This window comes from Podarcis filfolensis (assembly GCF_964270895.1).
Source record: "Podarcis filfolensis genome assembly, chromosome: 3".
NCBI lineage: Eukaryota > Metazoa > Chordata > Lepidosauria > Squamata > Lacertidae > Podarcis > Podarcis filfolensis.
The window spans coordinates 92,387,098-92,408,432 of NC_139606.1; the positions used below are offsets into that span (position 1 = coordinate 92,387,098).

The window sequence follows — 21,335 nt, forward strand, 5'->3', positions numbered from 1 at the left end:
CAAAAGGATTTAACCCACTATGAGCATTCCGTCCTACTGTGCTGAGGTTTAAACCATGAGAGTATAATGTGGTCTCCATATAGCTGATTATTTTCCATTCTGCCTGATGCAGAGTTCAAACTACCATTTAGTAGCCCAAACTGGACCAGAAAGTATTTATTGCACCAAACAGAATCAGCAATAAGAAAAAAGAAAATACACCACCTTTACAATTCCCTCATATTGCAGTCTGTAGATTTACATTCAGGTAGGTAGGCGTGTTGGTCTGACGCAGTCGAAATAAATTAAAAAATTAAAAAATTGTCCATTAGCACCTGAGAGACCAACTAAGTTTGTTCTGGGTATAAGGTTTTGTGTGAATGCACACTTCTTCGGATACACTGAAACAGAAGTCACCAGACCCTTATATACAGTGGGAGGGTAGGGTGAGGTTTTTCTCAGAAGGGTAGTAGGGGATGAGTGATTAACTCAATGGGTATGGTAAACCTATTGACGACTGTTAACGAATGTGATTAGTCCTACAGTAGTCCCACCCTCCCACTATATACAGTGGTACCTCTGGATGCGAATGGGATCCGTTCCGGAGCCCCGTTTGCATCCTGAAGAGAACGCAACCAGTGTCTGCACGTGCGCGGGTCGCGATTCACCACGTCTGCGCATGTGCGTGATGTCATTTTGAGCGGTAAAACCCGGAAACGCTCAACCTGAAGCTACTTTAACCTGAGGTATGACTGTATAAGGGTCTGGTACTACTGGACAGTATGTTAGAGTCACTCTCTTCAGACTCTATGAAACTTTTTACTTTGACTTTTCCTTGGTTGGCTAATTTTGTGTGCTTTTGGAGATAATGTAATTTGGTAATTAACCCTCAATCAGCTGCAATGTTATGCATATTGATAAATCTTTAACATTTATTCCTCGCCCTTTGCAAATATGTTTTCACAGCTCCATTCTCACCCAGGACTGAAATATTCTCTCAGCTTTTTATGATAGCTTTATGATACCTCTGCTTTGTCTGGAGACATCAAAATAAAATACCTTGGATACCATAGCTCAAGGGGCATTGCTAGCCTTATGTTCAGCACTTTAAGAAGCTCTGAGCAACGCGCTGGCAAATCACTTTTTTCTCCATTCCACAACAGCTGAAGCCTGCATACCGCAAGCATCACCTGATTGACAGGTGGGCAAGGTTTGGGGAAAATGGCATGTGCCAACTGGACCCCTTGACAGGCCAGAACAGGCCCACAGGCTGGAAGTTTCCTACCCTAAAGCAGGGTTTCCCAAACTTGGGTCTCCAGATATTTTTGCATTACAATTCCCATCATCCATGACATCAGCTACAGATGAGGGGAGTTGTAGTCCAAAAACAGCTGGAGACCCAAGTTTGAGAAACCCTGCTCTAAAGTAAGGCAACATCCAAGCCCACAATCGAGTAGCGTTGTTCTGTTCTGTTTTCTAAAAACCGGACTGGATGAGTACCGGTAAGTTTTCTGTTGTAGAAGAAAAGGTAAGAGGTGTTTTCTTAATGGTTCCCTAATGAAATCCATTGGCTCAGCACTGCTGAGGTAATAAAGAATACATTTTAACTAGCACTGGATGGGCACACTGGAGGTACATCAAGGAAACATAGATCATCATTGTGCTGAAGCAACAGAAAATCCCCCAAATGAAACAGAATATTACGTTTACTGGAAAAAGTATGGTAGAAGCCATTACAACTATATACTGAACTTTGTTGGCTCTTCCCACAATGTATTTGTTAAGGTAAAGGGACCCCTGACCATTAGGTCCAGTCGTGACAGACTCTGGGGTTGCGGTGCTCATTTCACTTTATTGGCCGAGGGAGCCGTTGTACAGCTTCCGGGTCATGTGGCCAGCATGACTAAGCCGCTTCTGGCAAACCAGAGCAGCACACAGAAACGCCGTTTACCTTCCCGCCGGAGCGGTATCTATTAATCTACTTGCACTTTGACGTGCTTTCGAACTGCTAGGTTGTCAGGAGCAGGGACCGAGCAACGGGAGTTCACCCCGTTGCAGGGATTCGAACCGCCGACCTTCTGATTGGCAAGTCCTAGGCTCTGTGGTTTAACCCACAGCGCCACCCGCGTCCCTTATGTATTTGTTAAAATGTAGTAAATACACACAAAATCTAATATTACAGTTCAGATACGTGTAATTTTTGACATTCTTTCTTTCTTAGGGTGAGTTATAATAAAACGCTTTTGTACCACCCATCTCCAAAACTGGAGTTTTGATTTTTAAAAGGAAGTGCAAATAAGTTGCATAACAGAAAGAGCCACAAGAAATTCAGAAATGTATCTGAATAAATCAAAGATCTGCAATGTACTGAACTATCAAATGACCCCCCCCCAAAAAAAGAGGAATGGTGCATTGACATCAGCAGTCTTTCCTGCAGTAAAAGAGAACAGTATCTGAAGCAGAGCCTGAGGGACCTGACAGTGTGAAGATTTTAATAGGCAGCTCTTCGGCAAAGGTACTCTGACCACTTCTACATTAGCTTTGGAAGACCATTTGCCCTATTTTAGCTGGCAAACTTGCATTAGAAGCAAAACTGGATTATTTCCATCTTGAGCATCCTTAATCTGACTTCTTAAAGAAAAATAAAAAGCTTCAAGTTAATATTACAACCTTTTAAAGGTTGTCAGTTCCAATTTGCTACCTTAAAGAGACACCAATATACATCTTTTAAATTCTTCAGGCTTTCACATTCCTAAAAATTATTAAGCACATTACAGTTCAAAGGAAACGGAGTAAGCAAGTGGAAATCAAAGGATGGTTCAAGCATGCATGAAAATAATGAAACGACATGGAGAACAGATGGCTGTTTCTGCCTGGCAGTTACGGTCAGAACTTTGCCATTAAGGCCCAATTATTTGAAGACATTTTGACATATATTGTACTTTTAAACATCAAACTGGTATGTTCACCATGAACTTTCCAAACCTAACCTTAAATCTACGAACAGTTTTGAAAGGATCCTGGCCCTTTTCCTGAATGTTAAAGAAATACACCCCCCCCCTCGAGAAAACTCTTGTTCAAGTCAAGATAGCCAATGAGCCGCTATAAAGAAGAACAGGGGGTATCTGATGCTGTTGCCCTTTGCTGATAGAAGACATCAGTCAGGTGAAAGAGCAGGGAGATTTTCTCTCTCCTCTGAAGCACCCTGCACCCCCAAAATCTGCTCTGGGCTCCACAACCTCCAGAGCAAATTTAGGGAAGTTCAGGGACTAGGTGGGGGGCAGTCACTAAAAATCGCATCCCTCTCTGTTCTGCTCACACCTTCCATCAGCAAAGCAACAGCACTGGATACTACACAATATATAAGACAGGTCCATGTTAAAATTATCATTCTTCTTCTTCTTCTTCTTCTTCAGGCTAAACTATTCCCTCCAAGGCATAAAAGACCACTTACATAGCAGTTCATGTGACACCAAAATAACTTATGTGATGTGAAGAGAAGAATTTGAAACCTTTGCAACAAAGCAAAGGGGTCGCTGACTCTTAAGATGTTTTCGAAATGTGCTGTGTTTCTTGCCTTCGGGCAGGAGGGGAGATTTTACTGATTTATCTCGTATTGCAGTATTTTAGTTTCATTGTTTGTATATACATACACAGACACAATTCTTTTTGTAAACTGCTTAGACTGTCCTGGTATTGAGCGATATATAAATGTATTCAAACAAACAAACAAACAAACAACCAGGGTAAGGAAATATGAATAATTCAATTAGGATAGTACCTCAAAAATCAGTTACTTTGTCAAGCTTGCAAAAATTTACCATTTGCCCGATAATAAATGTTGGAAATGTAAAGAAACTGAAGGTACTTTTTTTCACCTTTGGTGGACGTGCCCTAGGATTAAGGCTTTCTGGGAAATGATTTATAATGAATTGAAAAAGGTATTTAAATATACCTTCCTGAAGAAACCAGAGGCCTTTCTCCTGGGCATGGTCGGCCAATTGGTGTTAAAAAAGGATAGAACTTTCTTTATGTATGCTACAACAGCAGCAAGAATACTCATTGCAAAGTATTGGAAGACGCAAGACCTACCCACTCTGGAAGAATGGCAGACAAAATTGATTGACTTTATGGGACTGGCAGAATTGACTGGCAGAATCCGTGACCAGGGAGAAGAAACGGCAGAAGAAGAATGGAAGAAATTTAAAGACTATTTGCAAAAATATTGTAATATTAAGGAACACTGAGTGATGTTGGATTGAAATTAAGGGGTTATTAGCTGTAATGATACAAAAGAATATGAAAAAATAGTTCTTTTTTGTACATAAGTAAAAGTATAAGTTACAATAATTTAAGAAGATGGATTGAAAATAAGGTTTATAGCTGTAATGCTAGGAGATAAGGATTTGCTGGATGAATAATTTGAACTGGAATACAAGAAGGGGAGGTATGAGGAGGTCAAGGAAATATGTTATTGGAAAATATGACATGAAAATTATGTGTTTTTTAAATTTTTCCTTTTTAATCTCTCTTTTTTTCTTTTTCTTTTTTCTTTTTTCCCCTTTCCTTTTGACATGTATAAAATGGAAAATCTCAATAACAAAACAAAAACAAAAATCAGTTACTTTGGCCACCTCATGAGAAGAGAAGACTCCCTGGAAAAGACCCTGATGTTGGGAAAGATGGAGGGCACAAGGAGAAGGGGACGACAGAGGACGAGATGGTTGGACAGAGTTCCCGAAGCTACAAACATGAGTTTGATCATACTGCGGGAGGCAGTGGAAGACAGGAGTGCCTGGCGTGCTCTGGTCCATGGGGTCACAAAGAGTCGGACACGACTAAATGACTAATCAACAACAAAAAACACATTGTGCAGTCACTCTATACTTTTCTATCAGTAACATATACTATCCCTTAAGCAAAATAAGAAACTGGGTAGAAAACATTCATAATAATGCCGAGGTTGCAGGTTTGATCCCCGTAAGGGACGAATGTATAATCCTCCATTCCAGGGGATTGGGTGAGATGATTCGCAGGGTCCCTTTCAGCTCTAACATTCTACGATTCAATAATTACGATGATGTCATAATTTACACTGAGAGCAGTTCTCAGATGAATAGCTGGCAGGCTCTATAAGCTCTTAGAAACTATTTTGGCATATAAGCAGTATATAAATGAGTAACAATAAATAGTATTTTACATGATAATTGCCCATAATAGCATGCTCCTTCAATCCAAACATCCTGTATCAGCACATTGTGTAGTCCTGTCGATACATTTTTCCATTTCTTTGGTCATATGTCGCATCCTGTCCTGGGATCTCTCATTCTCATCACTTCTCCATTATGCCCCTGTTTATGTTCCACAAACTTTGTCCACAATGGTTCTTTGTAGATCTGCAGGGCTGGGTAGATTGATTGTCAGGGTGCTTTTTTGGAATTTTAAGAAACGTTTCCCAGATTTTTTCAAAAGAAAAAATAATCTTTAACACAGGTATTTATGAAAATTGCAGGAGGTGGGCACCATCTTGGAAAATGCATGATCTTTCCCTCCCCCTGACACTGTTATACAGGAGGCCTCTTCTAAGCGGTTGCCTGCTATAACACACATATCCATCGCCATAACAAAAAACTCTCCCCCCACAAATAAGGTATATTTTCCCTTGTTTTTAATTCATTTGCCAATTCTTGCAGATTTAATTAAAACTTTTTATCCAGCTAAGATTTCCTTAGTGAGACGACAGTCCTAGTTCCTTTCATTTCCAACTAAATACTCCCAAGTAGAATAGCAAGGGCAAATCTTTTCCTGAGCACATCCAGTCCCCTGCAAGGAGGACATGCAATTGGAAGTTTAGTTCTTTATTGGCAAAGCACTTGAATACATCAGCTCCTAAGTGAAAGAATCTCAAGCACCGCTCTTGCTAAATAGCTAGCTGGACATCTCCTTCCTCTGACCTGTGCTCCATCCCAGCAGTTGGAGCATTTCATTATCAGTTGCTTTTTTCACCAGTTGCTTTTGTTCTCAAGCCTCCCTTGCACCTCACCCAAATCTCTTCATACCACTACACCACACAAATGTAATCTTGTGCACGTTAAAAGTAATTTAACATCTTGCTCAGTGACAGTTTTGAGACATTGGCATGTGGCCGACTTGCAACTGATACCACGGTTTAAATACCTTCCCAGCAAAGTTGCACATTAACTTCAAAATACTCTGGGATTAAATATGTTTTTGTTTCAGTTACAAAGCTAATGAAAACCAAATGTCTGAATTTGTTTTAGCTCATGTAATGCACCAGGGATTTCACTTAAAAGGGAAAGGTTTGAATAAACTTCCATTTGCTCAGATGAACACATAGAGCCAGCACTACACTATGCACAGATACGAGTCATTATTGACCAAGTTTAACACAGGGAGAAATATTTGATGTTTAAGTTCCTGGCTGAAATTGCTTCAGACACACAATATTTGAATATAAGTTTTACTGAATTGTACATGTATTTCAAAACTGCAAGTTGCTCACTGCAGTAAGATTCAGAGTGCAATCCTATATACATGTATCATCCGAGGCGAAACCCACTGAGTTCACTGGGTCTTACTCCAGTGTAAATGTGTACAATATAGACAAGTCAGTTTATTAACATCCTAGAGAAAACACTCCTCATCATGCTGACACAACTTTATTAATTCCGGTTTTAAGATGTTTAATTTTAAAATGTTTTGAGTGTGTTCCACTTGTCTTTAAGAAGTCAGCAAGAGCTGTTGAGAACAATAAAATCAAAGTACATGCGACTGGACATTTCAAAAGTCTTGTTCTAAGGAAGATATGTGAGGAATCTTTTATTTCAACATTTGTATCCCACTTTTCTACATCAAAAGATCTACAAAGCAGCCTATAAAAAAATTGAAATGTACCATTAGAGAGAAAAATAAAAAAACAGCAGCATAACCAGTGAAACTCAAACAAAATTAAACCATTTAGTCAGAAACAGTAAGGAAGCAGAGCTGTTAAGACAGCAAATCCTGAAGTAACCACATATTGATAAAAGTAAGTTTTAACTCTGTGCCGAACAGTAAAATCCTATACATCATTCTACTCAAAAATAAGTCATATTGGGTTCAATGGGGTTTACTCTTAAGTAAGTAGGTACAGTCACTGTTACCTTTGTCAGTGTTAAGTGCCCTCCCCTCTTGTCTAAGGAAGGCATTTCACAGACATGATGCTATGAACGAAGATGCCTTCACTGGTTATGTACTACAGTGGTACCTCTGGTTACGTACTTAATTCGTTCCAGAGGTCCGTTCTTAACCTGAAACTGTTCTTAACCTGAAGCACCACTTTAGCTAATGGGGCCTCCTGCTGCTGCCGCGCCGCAGCCGCACAATTTCGGTTCTCATCCTGAAGCAAAGTTCTTAACCCAAGGTACTATTTCTGGGTTAGCAGAGTCTGTAACCTGAAGCGTATGTAACATGAAGCGTATGTAACCCGAGGTACCACTGTACAGTACTTCCAGTAACAGAGGCTGCATACTTCTCAATATCAGTTGCTGGGAAGCACATGTTCTCTCTCAGGTACCTAGAGATGTACCTCTTCTCTCTAAGATTTTTTTTTTAAATCCATCACGCATTCATATGGGAAACAGCAGTCCTTCAAATAACCAGGTCTCAAATGTTTTGGGGTTTTAACATCAGAACTTTGAAATGTGTCCAGGAACAATTTGGTGCATTGCAGATCTTGCAAGAGTGACAAGATATGCTCAAACTGGCAAATTTAAACTCAGGAACCCCGGCAGAATAGCATAATATATAGCACAATGGCTCGGCAGGGGAGGAAATCAATAAAAATCTTTAGCTCGCCAAATAACTTGCTCTAAAGTTCGCTTGGAATCTCAAAGCTGAAATAGATTAACCATAGGACATGTCACTGAAAAACTCACGCAAAAGGGTTTTGCCAGGTTTAGTTCCTGCAATAAAATTCTGCCTTCCACAGCGTTTTAGGATTGGCACAGCATTCCAGGCAGCTGTTGAAGATATGGAGCAGTACGTATTTGGCTCATGATCTAAGGTGATGAAGACACGCATTACGGGTTTTATCCAATTCTGATGTGTTTCCAGCCTAAGTGTCTTTCAGAGCTATGGCCAACATTGGTTGTGAAGGATGATTTATAATTTTACACATGCTCTTCCACAGCAATGCTTTTATCAGTTTATACAGCATTTCACAATTAACCACTTGTTGTCTGAGGTTTTGGAGATAAGCAGCGCTCCGATAACTGAAGCAGTTCATCTGGTGCTTGAAATATATACACCCGTAGAAGTAATTTGTGCAGATTTGACTTTACCTCTGAGTAGATAGATTGTTCTGATTTTCTTCCTGTACATTAAAGCAATGTATATAGGTATAGTGTACTACTGAACAATAGCAAGCACTGGTTTTCAAATGGGTAAAAAGCAGCAGAATACAAGTACCTTATTAAGTATTGATGAAATTTCAAAATATTTGAAAAAATTAAAAATTCAATTGAGGATATTTTATTATTGCCTTTTAGCTGGTACTGGTAAAGAGGCTAAGACACAATCCCACAGTTAACCACTGAAGAAATAAAGCCTGTAGCTCTGGTATGGAGTGCATAAAAACAGGTATGACTTTCCAACTTTAGATAAGAAGCCACCACCTCCAGAGCCAACACAAAACTGAAATAAAGAAGACTGGGGTAAGGGTGAACACTGCAGAAAAGGGAAAGGGAAAAGCAAGCACCACATGTGTTTTCTTCAGAACTGATCCAAAATAGTTTTCTTTACATCTTGCTAGTCACTTTCTAGAAGGCCATAAATAAATCACAGACATTTTTTAAGTAGTGCTTGAAGCCAGCTATTTTTGGGGGGGGGCAGCTTTCAAGCCATAAAAAGCACTAGAGGCAAAACAATATTCAGATGTGAATGTATGCCAAAGTGAAAACCTATATTTTAAGAACCCTTTTGGACAAAGAAGCATGCATGATGTGCAGGCATGTCTGAAGCCAATGTGACACATTAGAAAGCAAGCAGGAACAAGTTTCTCAGACATAGCAGTCTACTTCATCAGTGGCTGGTTCCAAAAACTGTAAAGCTGCAATCTTAGGGATATTTACTAGCAAGCAAGCCCCCCACTGAACTTGGGGAGGCTTACTTCCAAGTAGTGCAAGGCTCTAAGCATCTACATAAAACTGTCAATGGGACATTACATTCAACTGCAACAGAATACCTGCATTCGGTTTTTTTTACAGACATCTTTTAGTTACCAATAGTAAAATTTCAGAGGACTATTGTTTACGATAATGACAAACCTTGGGATAGCTTATCTTCTTATGTAATTAAAGTGTTGCGTAATCTAGCTAAATCTTTTCTCCTGCAATTAAACTTCAACAATACGAATTTTTAAATTCCTGGCAGTCTCAAGCAAAGCTCACATAGCTATTCATTAAGATACTATGGTGATGCTGAGTTTTAGATGTGCAGATATTAAATCACCCTTTCCATCTCCTAGGCTGCAATCCTAGATGTACACTTATCTGAACAGATATACAGTACTTCCAAATAAACAAACCTGCTGATGATGGGGTGTGTGTGTGTATTTACTCTCTTTTTCTTCTCATTTCCTCAGAAAGAAGCTACAAATTGTGAGAACATTATACCACACCATATCATGAAAAAATGGGATGTTGCTATGTTGTTTGCTAATACCACAATTCTTGATTAAATATGCAGTTATCTGAAGTTACACATAAAAGGTAAAGGTAAAAGACCCCTGACAGTTAAGTCCAGTAACGAACGCCTCTGGGCTCATCATCTCGCTTTACTGGCCGAGGGAGCCGATGTTTGTCCGCAGACAGTATTTCCGGGTCATGTGGCCAGCATGACTAAGCCGCTTCTGGTGAAACCAGAGCAGTGCATGGAAACACCGTTTACCTTCCTGCTGGAGCGGTACCTATTTATCTACTTGCACTTTGACATGCTTTCGAACTGCTTGGTTGGCAGGAGCTGGGACCGAGCAATGGCAGTTCACCCTGTCGCGGGGATTCGAACCGCCGACCTTCTGATCAGCAAGCCCTAGGCCCAGTGGTTTAGACCACAGAGCCACCCGAGTCCCACATAAAACCCACTAAATGAGGTGTGGGGTAAAAGATCTGGCTGGCTGACTGGGCTGCCCCACCCTGTGCGTCGTTTTGACAGGTGAGCAGACCCACCCATCACTCAACCACCTCATCTCACCTTTTTTTTTTTTCTCATCTCACCTTTTAACAAAACAACAACCCAACCCTCTTATAATGCTAGTATCATTAGCAAAAAAGGAACCCAGAATAATCCCTCACTGGAGCAAGCTCATGCATATACAGTCATACCTCGGGTTACAGACGCTTCAGGTTGCATTTTTTCAGGTTAAGGACCGGCCGAAACCCGGAAGTACAGAACGGGTTACTTCCGGTTTTCGGGGGTTGTGCACACACAGAAGCGCTAAACCATGCTTTGCACATGCACAGAAGAGCCGAATGCCAGCCTGTGCATGCGCAGATGTGCCGCTGTGGGTTGCGAACGCTGCGGGTTGCGAACGTGCATCCCGCATGGATCACGTTTGCAACCCAAGCGTCCACTGTATGCTCTAACCTAGATAGACAAATTTGTATGGTATTATTTTTAGGCCACTTTTCCAAAAAAGAAACCCTAAAAAACCCTGAATGTCCCAACATAATTGCTTCCTCTCTCCCATCTATAATTGATTATGCTGTTTCGCCACAAGAGTAGAAGGAACACACAGTTCAGTCCTGAGAGTCACAGAATTTCTTAAAAATCCACTACCCAATTAATATGGGGCACTCTTTAAAAATTGATTAACCTAACCCATCAATCAATACACTGCAGGATATAAATGATAGTGGTGAAGGAGACCAAGAAATGGCAAGATTTTCGAATAGAAGTTTACATGGCCTTTTTGATGTGGGGAATGGCACACAGTAAACAAACATGGATTAAGAAGTGCTGTATTTTAATTCTGAGACAGTAGAGAGTTCTGAGACAATGTTGGCCACAGTTAGGAGCATCTTTTGCCAGAAGAAGGGGATATCTACCAAGCAATTTTGCAGCCTATGGCAAAGTCTTAACTAGCAACTTTGTTTGAATAGACTAGTAAGCATTTTCTTTGTTCAGACTTAAAGACACACACCCATGCAGTGAACAGTAATTTATGGTTGAGAAATAAAAGGTTTCCAATGAAGCATTCTTAGTTCACACCTTTAAATCAGCCATTAACCCTGAAGCACAACTGTAATGTGAGAAATATCATTCTTTAGCATTCCAGCTAAACCGAGGTGTGTGAATTGTTCCCACAGTTAATCCTTTTTATTTTTTTAGCCCCCCAACAGAGCTTTGAATTTTAAAGTAAGTTTACTCTAGGACTAAATACACCTAACTTAAAAAGGAACAGAAGAATTGACTTCTCTTATTTCTCAAGGTGCAAATATTTTACCATTTTAAGTGGTTACGGTTTTAAAATTGTGGATTTGTAACTAGAATGTGCAATGCAATGCAGTAAGCTCACAACTTGCACAACCTGTGTGCATTCAGCAAAAAATAAAATATAAATAAAAAGGGGCCGGAAAGAGGATGAAGTTCTGGGGGAAATTACTTTGGCAATCCCACCCGCCATTGAACCCAATGTGTTTTGACTATACACAATTTTGGCTTTAGGTGTGTAAGTTGCGGGCTTACTGTACTACTTAACATTTTCACAATGTTCAAGCAGTTTTCTATATTTCTTTTATTTAAAGCAATTTATATCCCATCCTCCACCCCGTGGTCACAAGACAGGTTATAATTTGTACAAATACACATAACACAAAGCCAAATTACACAAAAACAGAAACTTAGTTAAAATTAGAAGTACAGAATTCAATCAGAATTCAATCCTTTATCTAATAACAATTCAATCCTAAGTCACTAATGATGTTCAAAGTCAGCATGAAACAGAAATGCCTTAACCTGTCAGAATCCACCCAATGTAGGAGTCTGCCTGTTATTGGGAGAGGGAGAACAGGGAAGAAGAGTGTTTCAGAGCCAGGGTGCCACAGTCAAGAAGACCCTGTTCCAGGTTCCCACCAAGTATAATGACAGGACAACCAACAAGGTCTTCTCAGCAGATCCCAACTCACAATATCAGGAGAGGCATTCTTTCACCTAACTGGCCCCAAACAGTCCAGAGCTTAACATCAAAGTTAACCCCTTGAATTGGACTCAGTGATGAACAGGTAGCCAGTGCAAATGTTTCCAAATTGTGTATGTCACTGAATATGTCAGTACCCATACAGCATTTTGCCCAAGTTGCAGCCTCCAAACCACCCTCAAGGGCATCTCCACAGAGAGCATCTTACAGTGGGCAAGCTGGGAAGCTACTAGGGCATGGATTACTGTGACTAAGCTATCTCTGTCCAGGAACACAGAGCATGACAGTTCCCATCAGCCCCAGCCACAATGGCCTATGGTCAGGGATGATGAAAGGTGTAGTCCAACAGCATATGGAGGGCCACACATTCCCTATTCCTGCTTTAGGGAGAGTGCAACCTCACCCAAAACAATCTGTGAACCCAATTCCTAAACCCAGGAACCCCAGTCTGCAGCAACTCCATCTTGTCAAGGTTTAACCTTAGTTTGTATAGAAATACAGTACTAAATGTTTGCAACACATTTTCAGAGGGGAAAAAATTCTGTACTATAGTGAAGAAATTACATTGATTTAAAGGATTTCATAACAACAGTCATAGGTTTTTCAGACACAACATTTTAAATAAGCCTTCATCTGATGAAAGTAACTTATTTAAAAATGGTTCTGTGTAGGAAGGCCTTGGGACACGGGTGGCGCTGTGGTCTAAACCACTGGGCCTAGGGCTTGCTGATCGGAAGGTTGGCGGTTCAAATCCCCGCGACAGGGTGAGCTCCCGTTGCTCGGTCCCAGCTCCTGCCCACCTAGCAGTTTGAAAGCACATCAAAGTGCAAGTAGAATAAATAGGTACCGCTCCGGCGGGAAGGTAAACATCGTTTCTGTGCGTTGCTCTGGTTTTGACAGAAGCGACTTAGTCATGCTGGCCACATGACCCGTAAAAACTGTCTGCGGACAAACGTTGGCTCCCTCAGCCAGTAAAGCGAGATGAGTGCCGCAACCCCAGAGTCGTTTGCAATGGGACTTAACTGTCAGGGGTCCTTTACCTTTTAGGAAGGCCTTACTGGGCAAGACACTAGCAAATTTAAAATGTAAATGCAGCTCAACTACACACGCTTACTATGGTCCACTTTCAAGACTGATTTCAGATTCAGAACAGTTCCAAACCACTAGTTCTGAGAAGTAATACAAACTTGAGTGAAATATCTTCTAAAAAGAAGCTCAGCAGTCAGTCGGCACAAAGAGAAAAGTCACAGTCAGAAAATGTTGTGAGAGAAGCTTCTTCAATACTATACAATACATGCAAATAAGTGCTTAGCCTCACATGGTTTCAGCATTAATTAAAAACACCCACACATAATGGAGAAGGAAGAATTTCTAATACTACTTATATTGCAAAAAGTTACTAACACACTTTTAAGAGCGCAAGAGCACATTAAGTCACTGTCCATCAGTTCTGCTCCTCAATTTCCCCCTCCCCAGGGATTCCTCCAAAGTAGCATGTGAGCATCTTCTGGAAATGCTATTAAGGCTTTTAAAAAAAAATTAGTCTGGCTTTTGGTGTCTGGTATGGTGGAAGAGTTTTAATAGTAGGTTTTATTTTCACTGATTAGGCTTTTTAATGCTTTTAAAACACTGTTAAGCTGCCACAAATCTTCAGGATAGAGTTTTGTGTACAAGCCATTAACATCTGAAGAGGATTCCAGAAAAATGAAAAATATTTATTGAAATTTTATGAACTGAGCAGTTTGGGGGGAGGGTTTCAAAACTTAGTTGTGCTTAGGCTTTTTTCCCATTGATTTTACAACTCTAGCCCTATTTGGGTGGTTGCTGGGGGAAAAAGAACACTCAGATGATCCCAATCATGCAGGCTTGACAACAGATTTGAAATATTCCAAGATGTTGTCACCTGACATCTGTCTCTCTTATACACACACAAACACACACATGCTCATTCATACACCCCTTGGCTAACACCTAGTGGAATTATCTGAAATGTTCCAAAACGTAGCTAAAAATTCAGTACAACTCATTAGACATTGCATGTGAGTGACAAACTGTATCCTTCCAGAATACCTACCCCACCTGTTTCCCATCACTTTGTGACTTTAGGATTTAAGCTACCAGGAAAAAGAACAAAAAACCTTAACTCTGGTCTGTTAGCCAACTTTAAGAGGGTGACTAATCTCAAAGAAGAATACTGTACATAGCATTTGAAAAGAGATGCTTTATGTGGGAAACTGACACATACTGCTGTAAAATATGAAGATTTAGGAGTCAGCATTGTAAGAACTCTGATTTCTTTCCTGGAAAACCCTTTAAAACATATTCCGAGTTCCAATGTTTGACACTGTCTACATCTCCAGTGCAGAAGCAGGGGGTGTGGGGGAAGAAGAAATGTTCATACTTATTCTGGGATGACCACCTTCTCTCTTTTGCCACAGATAACCCAATATCTGAAATAGTAACAGGCCAAAATATGGCTGAAGGCCGCTTCCATTTCACTAACAAAAAATCCTTGAGGCACAACAGAGAAGTTAGAGCATCTTTCTCCAAGCTTCCAAATATTTTTGGACTACAACTCCCATCAACCAATGTTCAGTAATGATGTTCAAAGCATCTGAAAGGTACTAGGCTGGGGAAGGCTGAGTTTAAAGGGTTGCTTCTTTCCCCTCTTCCTCCACCAGATGTGCTGGAAAGTATCCAGAATTCTACATCCCATTCCAAACAGGAAACCTAAGCAACTACTAAAATCAGCTGGATAGCCGATGAGGTGCGAAGGTTTACATTACTACTGAATAATTGTTTTGTTTCTAATTTAGGCATGCTCTACCTTAAAAATTCATCAACTCAGGAAATTCACATGATTGTAGGTTTGCTGAGGAGCACCGATATGTAAAAAGGTTCACCTTATAACATTTTTATGATGGTCCTACTATGCTGTTGATATACATGTAATGAAATCCTATACAAGTTTACTCAGACCTAAATCCCGCTTATGTTCAGTGGGACTTACTCCCAAATACAGTAAGTATGCCAAGGGTTCATTTCACTTTATTGGCCGAGGGAGCCGTTGTACAGCTTCCGGGTCATGTGGCCAGCATGACTAAGCCGCTTCTGGCAAACCAGAGCAGCACACAGAAACGCCGTTTACCTTCCCGCCGGAGCAGTACCTATTTATCTACTTGCACTTTGACGTGCTTTCGAACTGCTAGGTTGGCAGGAGCAGGGACCGAGCAACAGGAGCTCACCCTGTCGCGGGGATTTGAACCGCCGACCTTCTGATCGGCAGGTCCTAGGCTCTGTGGTTTAACCCACAGCACCACCCGCGTCCCTAATAAAAATAAGTTACCTTTATTTCTCTTGTATTCATTTGTATCAATGAGCTATGTCTGAGTTCTTTTATGATGGGCGGGGACTGAAAGGGGAAATTAAGGGGGAAACCAAATGTTGTCAATGTGTTTATTTTTTAAAAAAACTACACAAACACACAAACAGTGGAAAATGACGTTCTAACCCACCTCAATGATAAAAGAAATACTGTCAAGCCTTGATATATTTGGAAGAGGGGAGATGAACATAAGCCTTAGCTTCCAGTACTTTAAAAATGCAATCCCTGTTGCAAACTCAAACTAAATTCTGCCCCCTCTGAGGTAAAAAATAAATAAGTGGAATAATATCTGGAGCCTCTCTTTCTACTACAGGGTAATAAAACGACCAGAGCCTTTATTAATTCTGAACAATCCAAGACAAGCAGCAGTCGTTTTATAAATGTTATGGCTAAAGTTAAAAGAGCTTTCTTTGCTTTGAATATGTGCTTAGCACAGGAATGTAAATATTCTGATGTAGCAGATTCTTGTACACCAGATAATTAACCAAAGGATTATTGGGACTGCGGCTCACTGAACCAGCACAGAAGGTCCCATGTACACTCTCAGACACCTCCAATTAAAGGCTCTCAGATGCCAGGACTGAGAAACAAATGAGACCTTGAGTCTGCTGCTAGGCGAAGTAAACAATACTTAACTAAATGGATGAATGGTCTGACCCAGCATACAGAAACTTTATATGATAATGCATTCAAATATAATTTCAATTAACCCCAAAAGGCAGTGAAATTCCCTACTGTCTCTGACTTAAGTGTCAGAGATGGCTTTGGAATTGGATCCAATTTTAGGGCAGGCAGGCGACACTAGGTTAAAATGGCCAAAAGTCATAATGATGGAAACTGAAGTCTAACAAGAACTGGAGGGCACCATATTGACTAGCCTTGGACTAGACAAACCATGTGGTCCTTTCCCTCAAATTCCACCTTCCATGTTTGACCTTCAGTCAACATGTATCTTTTATCTGTAAAAGCCCCTTTAGAAAGATACCGTATGTGTGCATAAGCATCCTCTTAATACCCAATTCAAACACACACGAATAAAAATCCTGCATCACAGAAAATAACTAATTAAAGGAGTCTTATTCGAATCAAAGAATGAGCCATCAGTGGAACATTTCCCATCTCCCTGCGAAGTAGAACAGGGTTCTGTCAGATGATGTTTCTAATAATAACATGACCAGACAGCTCTATTTGTGGAGATCACAAAGCACCTTTTCAGCAATTCCGATCCCCAGAGTCCAGTCCTCAACCAGCAACATAGGAAGTGGCCATATGCTGAGACCATTGGTCCATTTAGCTCTATGATGACTGGCAACATCTCTGCAGGCTCTCAAGACAGTGGCCTTTTCCAATCCTTCCTACAGATGCAAGGGAGAGAACCTGGGACCTTTTCTGTGCAAGGTATGTGTGCTTTACAACTGAGCTATACGAAAGTCCCCATACACAGATGGAGAACAGCACAGACTGTGTTGCCTTCCTAGCTCTTTTCACATATTTAGCTGAATAAAAGATCCCTTAAATTCCCCACGTCACCTCCAATGCTCCTTGTGCAATTTAGAATCCAAAAGGAAGCACATCATACTCAACACAGCAGTAGCCAGAGTAGTGTCTTCCAGATGTTGTGGACTACAACTCCCATCAGCCCCAACCAGAAAGTGATCAAGCGTGATAGCTAAATCAACATCACTACCTTGACTATGCCTGCCAGAACTTGAGTCAAGTTTCCTCCCCAAAATATGCAGAACACCACATACAAAGGGCATGTTTGCATGTGAAGAGTGCAGGGAAACAAAGCCGTTCTGGTGATGAAACCTAAATTTGGGGTGAAACCTGAGGAAAGCAACAGTCTACCTAAGGAAATCCTCCTCCGTTCCAGAAGATGGATACAGTACTAACAAAGAGTCGGATGTGAAGCTCATTTTGGGTATGCTGGACCTTATGCACCACTGGAAAGGGGTTTGTGAGGCGGGTAAGAGACAGGAAAATTCTACACACTTTGCAAACAATTGCATACGAGAGTTGTCACTGAGACCCGAGAGAGAAGATGCTTAAGCTCTTCAAGAGGGAGGCGGTTGTAAGTAAAAAATCGCAACTCTTCACTTTTAGCATTATTTAGGAGGAAGGGTACTGCAGCCAACCGCAGAGCCAGGCTTGGAGAGATGCAAGCCCCCAGTTTGCTGGGCCAAGCGCGGCTTCACGAGCAGCGGGGCCCCCTCCTCCTCCTCCTTTCCCCAGCGGGTCCTCGCGGCTCCCCCCGCAGTCGCGCGCTCACCTCCCCAGTCCGCACAGACAAGGCTGGGCCTCTCTGCAACCGAGGCGCTGGCTACCTGTGCAAATCCCCGGGGCAGAAGCCCCCTGCCCGCCCCCCACCCCGCGGAGCGCAGGACCAATTCCTACCTGGGTCCTTGCGAGGGGGCGGTCCCTGCCCGGCTTGCTGCTGAGGGGGCGCGTGTGGAGCTCGTCGCCCTCGTCCTCCTCCTCGTCCTCTCCCTTTCTCTCCGCGCCGCGTCTCTCTGCGGGGCAGGAAGTGAGCAGCCCCTCTGGCGTCCCCCGCCGTGGCCCTGTTACCATGGGACGGAATCCCTCTCGCTCCGGAAATCACTGCCGGGAAGAGGTCTGGGCCAGGGAGAGAGGGAGAGGGGAGGGGAGCAGCCGCCCATCTTGAGCGTGGCGCGCAGGCGACCCCGCCATCTTGAGCGTGGCGCCACCCCGACGCGGTCTAGGCTCGCTGCAGCCGCGGCTGGTATAGGGCGGCGGGTTTTCCAGGAGCAGGGAAAGGTGGAAAAGCTTGGAGGGTAGTGCGCGTGCCCTTGCTCCTTTCTAATACGTTTACCCCTTTGAGGAGGGGAGGGATATACTACCATTTTTTGACTCAGGATCTCTTAAAAACCTAGATCGAACTGCGAAATGCCACTTGGGACGGTTAGATTATATATACTTGAAATGCATGGTTTGAATGTGGTTTGAATGAATGCCGGATTCCGGGGGTGGGATAGGCATCTAGTCTTGTCGCCCTTGTGTTGAATTTTAGATTGGAAGCCCCTCGGGGCAGGGATCTGCTCCTTTTGTACTCTGCAAAGGGCTGTGCACGCTGATGGTTTCATATGAATAACAACGCAGGGTGCTCTTGCCCTTCTGGTAAACTTCCAGAGCCTCCCCATATGAACCAACCCCGACCCTGCAATCACCACCTGAATCCCTTTTCTGGCTGCCCTCCCCCTGGGTTTCCATCCAGAAGGTGGAAACAAAGAAGGGGTCTTTTCTGTGGTGGCTCCTCACTTGTGGAATGCTCTCCCCAGGGAGGCTCCCTGCTGGTGCCAACTTTTTCCATTTTAAGCACCAGGCAAAAGAAATTCCTTATTACATGGGGTTTTGCCTATGATTTGAATGGCTTAAAGTACTTGCTGCCTGTCTTGTGCAGCAGGATCTGCAAGTCCTGCCTTTTATTGGTATAGATGTGTTGTTTAAATTTTTATTGGTGGTTTGCTATAATTGGTTCTAGACTAGAGTTTATATTTTGTTTGCTTTGAGTCACCTGGGAAGAAAGTGAACGATGATGATGCACAGCAAAGGCAAAAAATAATGAGTGGGGGGACGACAAAGTAGAATATGGAAGGAAGGAAATGGTAGATTTGAATGAGACTGAGGAAACACACATACACAAGTTGACCATAGGGAGTATGCTGGATGTTACTGCAAATGAATTTTTCCTAAGTCTTAGCATCCAGTTGGAGTCTGAAAGACGTTCCATGAAAAGATGGATTCACATGGCTGTGGAAGAATGATAAAGTAGCATTGCCATTTGGATTACATAGACAGTTCACATGTCTGTCATGCTAGGAGGTGATCCTGCTTGTAGAAACGGATAGGGGAATAAGGGTCAAATTTTGTCAATTTCCCCTTCAGCCTCCTTCATTCTGAAGCATCCCCAATACTCCTGAAGCATATTTGTGGAAGGGCCTTTACAGGGAAGGAGATGCCAGTAAAAAAACACTCTTAGTAACTTCTGCTAGCTGCAATTCCATTGTTGTTGTTGTTGTTGTTGTTTAGTCGTTTCCGACTCTTCGTGACCCCATGGACCAGAGCACGCAAGGCATTCCTATCTTTCACTGCCTCCCACAGTTTGGTCAAACTCATGTTGGTAGCTTCGACAACACTATCCAACCATCTCGTCCTCTGTCGTCCCCTTCTTGTGCCTTCCATCTTGAGAGCCAGTGTAGTGTAGTGGTTAAGAGCAGTGGACTCGTAACCTGGTGAACTGGGTTCGCTTCCCCGCTCCTCCACATGCAGCTGCTGGGTGACCTTGGGCCATTCACACTTTTCTGAAGTCTCTCAGGCCCACTCACCTCACAGAGTGTTTGTTGTGGGGGAGGAAGGGAAAGGAGAATGTTAGCCGCTTTGAGACTCCTTCGGGTAGTGATAAAGCGGGATATCAAATCCAAACTCTTCTTCTTCTTCTTTCCCAACATCAGGGTCTTTTCCAGGGAGTCTTCTCTTCTCATGAGGTGGCCAAAGTTTTGGAGCCTCAGCTTCAGGATCTGTCCTTCCAGTGAGCACTCAGGGCTGATTTCCTTAAGAATGGATAGGTTTGATCTTCTTGCAGTCCATGGGACTCTCAAGAGTCTCCTCCAGCACCATAATTCAAAAGCATCAATTCTTCGGCAATCAGCCTTCTTTATGGTCCAGCTCTCACTTCCATAGACATTGCCAAATCCAGGAGAATCCCCATGCTGCTATCGTGGTCCTTTGAGACCAAGTCCAAGACAGGTTGCAAGCCTGCATCCAGATCAGCCTGCTGCCCTGTCCTGACTTTGCCTGAAGAAGCAAAGACATGTCTCTCTGTGTGAAGGAATAATGCCTTTGTGGTGCTCTGCAGTTTATATAAGCACTTGTTTTTTAAAGTCTGCTTCCCAGTTTATTGGGGTCACATTAACAAAAGGTGGGTTTTTTCATTGATTATTGGTTAATTAATTAAGGATTTAAGCCCTAATTTTCATCCATTACATAAATGCTGGAAAGGTGAAATGCTCAAGGAAAGAATATAGCTGGGGCACCTGCATGTACTTGAAGAAAAGCATGCTGTTTTCAACCACAGGCAGTCAGACCTGGGGAGCAATTTGGCATATAATTGCTACCACCTCCTAAGGCACAGGACGTCTGACTTTGTTTCCTTTAGCAATGAATTATGGGGGGGAAGATACTGAAGTGTTTTCAATTGTGTAACTTTTAAATTATGAAACTTTTGAATGGTTTTTTTTAAAAAATAGGAAGGTGCCATTAATAACAATGTACTGTTGATATACTTACATTATTTTCATGCTTTACTGTGAATCTCTCTGAGTATCCAGAGATGAGATATGCCCACGAAGCGATTATGACTAATAGCTGAGGACTGTAAAACTGAAGTATAAACAAAGCAGGAAATAATCGCAGCTAGACTGCTTTTTCACCATTTAAGTGAAGTATTCAAGAGTGGGGCTTAGAGTGGCTGGGGAAACACAGCCAGATGGGCAGGGTATAAATAATAAATTATTATTATTATTATTATTATTATTATTATTATTATTATTATATAGACCTTGCTGGCTATGAAAATCTGAAACGGTGGCCCTGACATAAAGCTCTTGTCATGGTACAGATAATCCTTCCCAGGGATACCAGGTTGTTTCTGTACTCTCACGTCTTCTCAGAGAAGGGGAAAGAGTTGAAAGGGATGATAAGAATATTTCTGACTCAAGCCTTAACACTGTTAAAAATTCACTCTCTTGCTCTGCATAA

General features: G+C 42.0%; 1 protein-coding gene across 2 annotated transcripts in view; it reads right to left on the minus strand.

Moving 5' to 3' along the window:
- The window catches only part of DISP1 (dispatched RND transporter family member 1), an 87,810-nt gene extending 68,288 nt beyond the window's left edge, over positions 1-19,522 (minus strand). Inside the window, exon 1 of one of the 2 annotated variants that reach the window (XM_083604877.1) lies at positions 17,955-19,522. In XM_083604877.1, the coding sequence (XP_083461003.1) occupies positions 17,955-18,128 (174 nt within the window). In that variant the 5' untranslated portion in view covers positions 18,129-19,522. The remainder of the gene's footprint in view (positions 1-17,954) is intronic. The other variant, XM_083604879.1, reaches the window with a different exon arrangement.
- Positions 19,523-21,335: the final 1,813 nt, after the last annotated feature.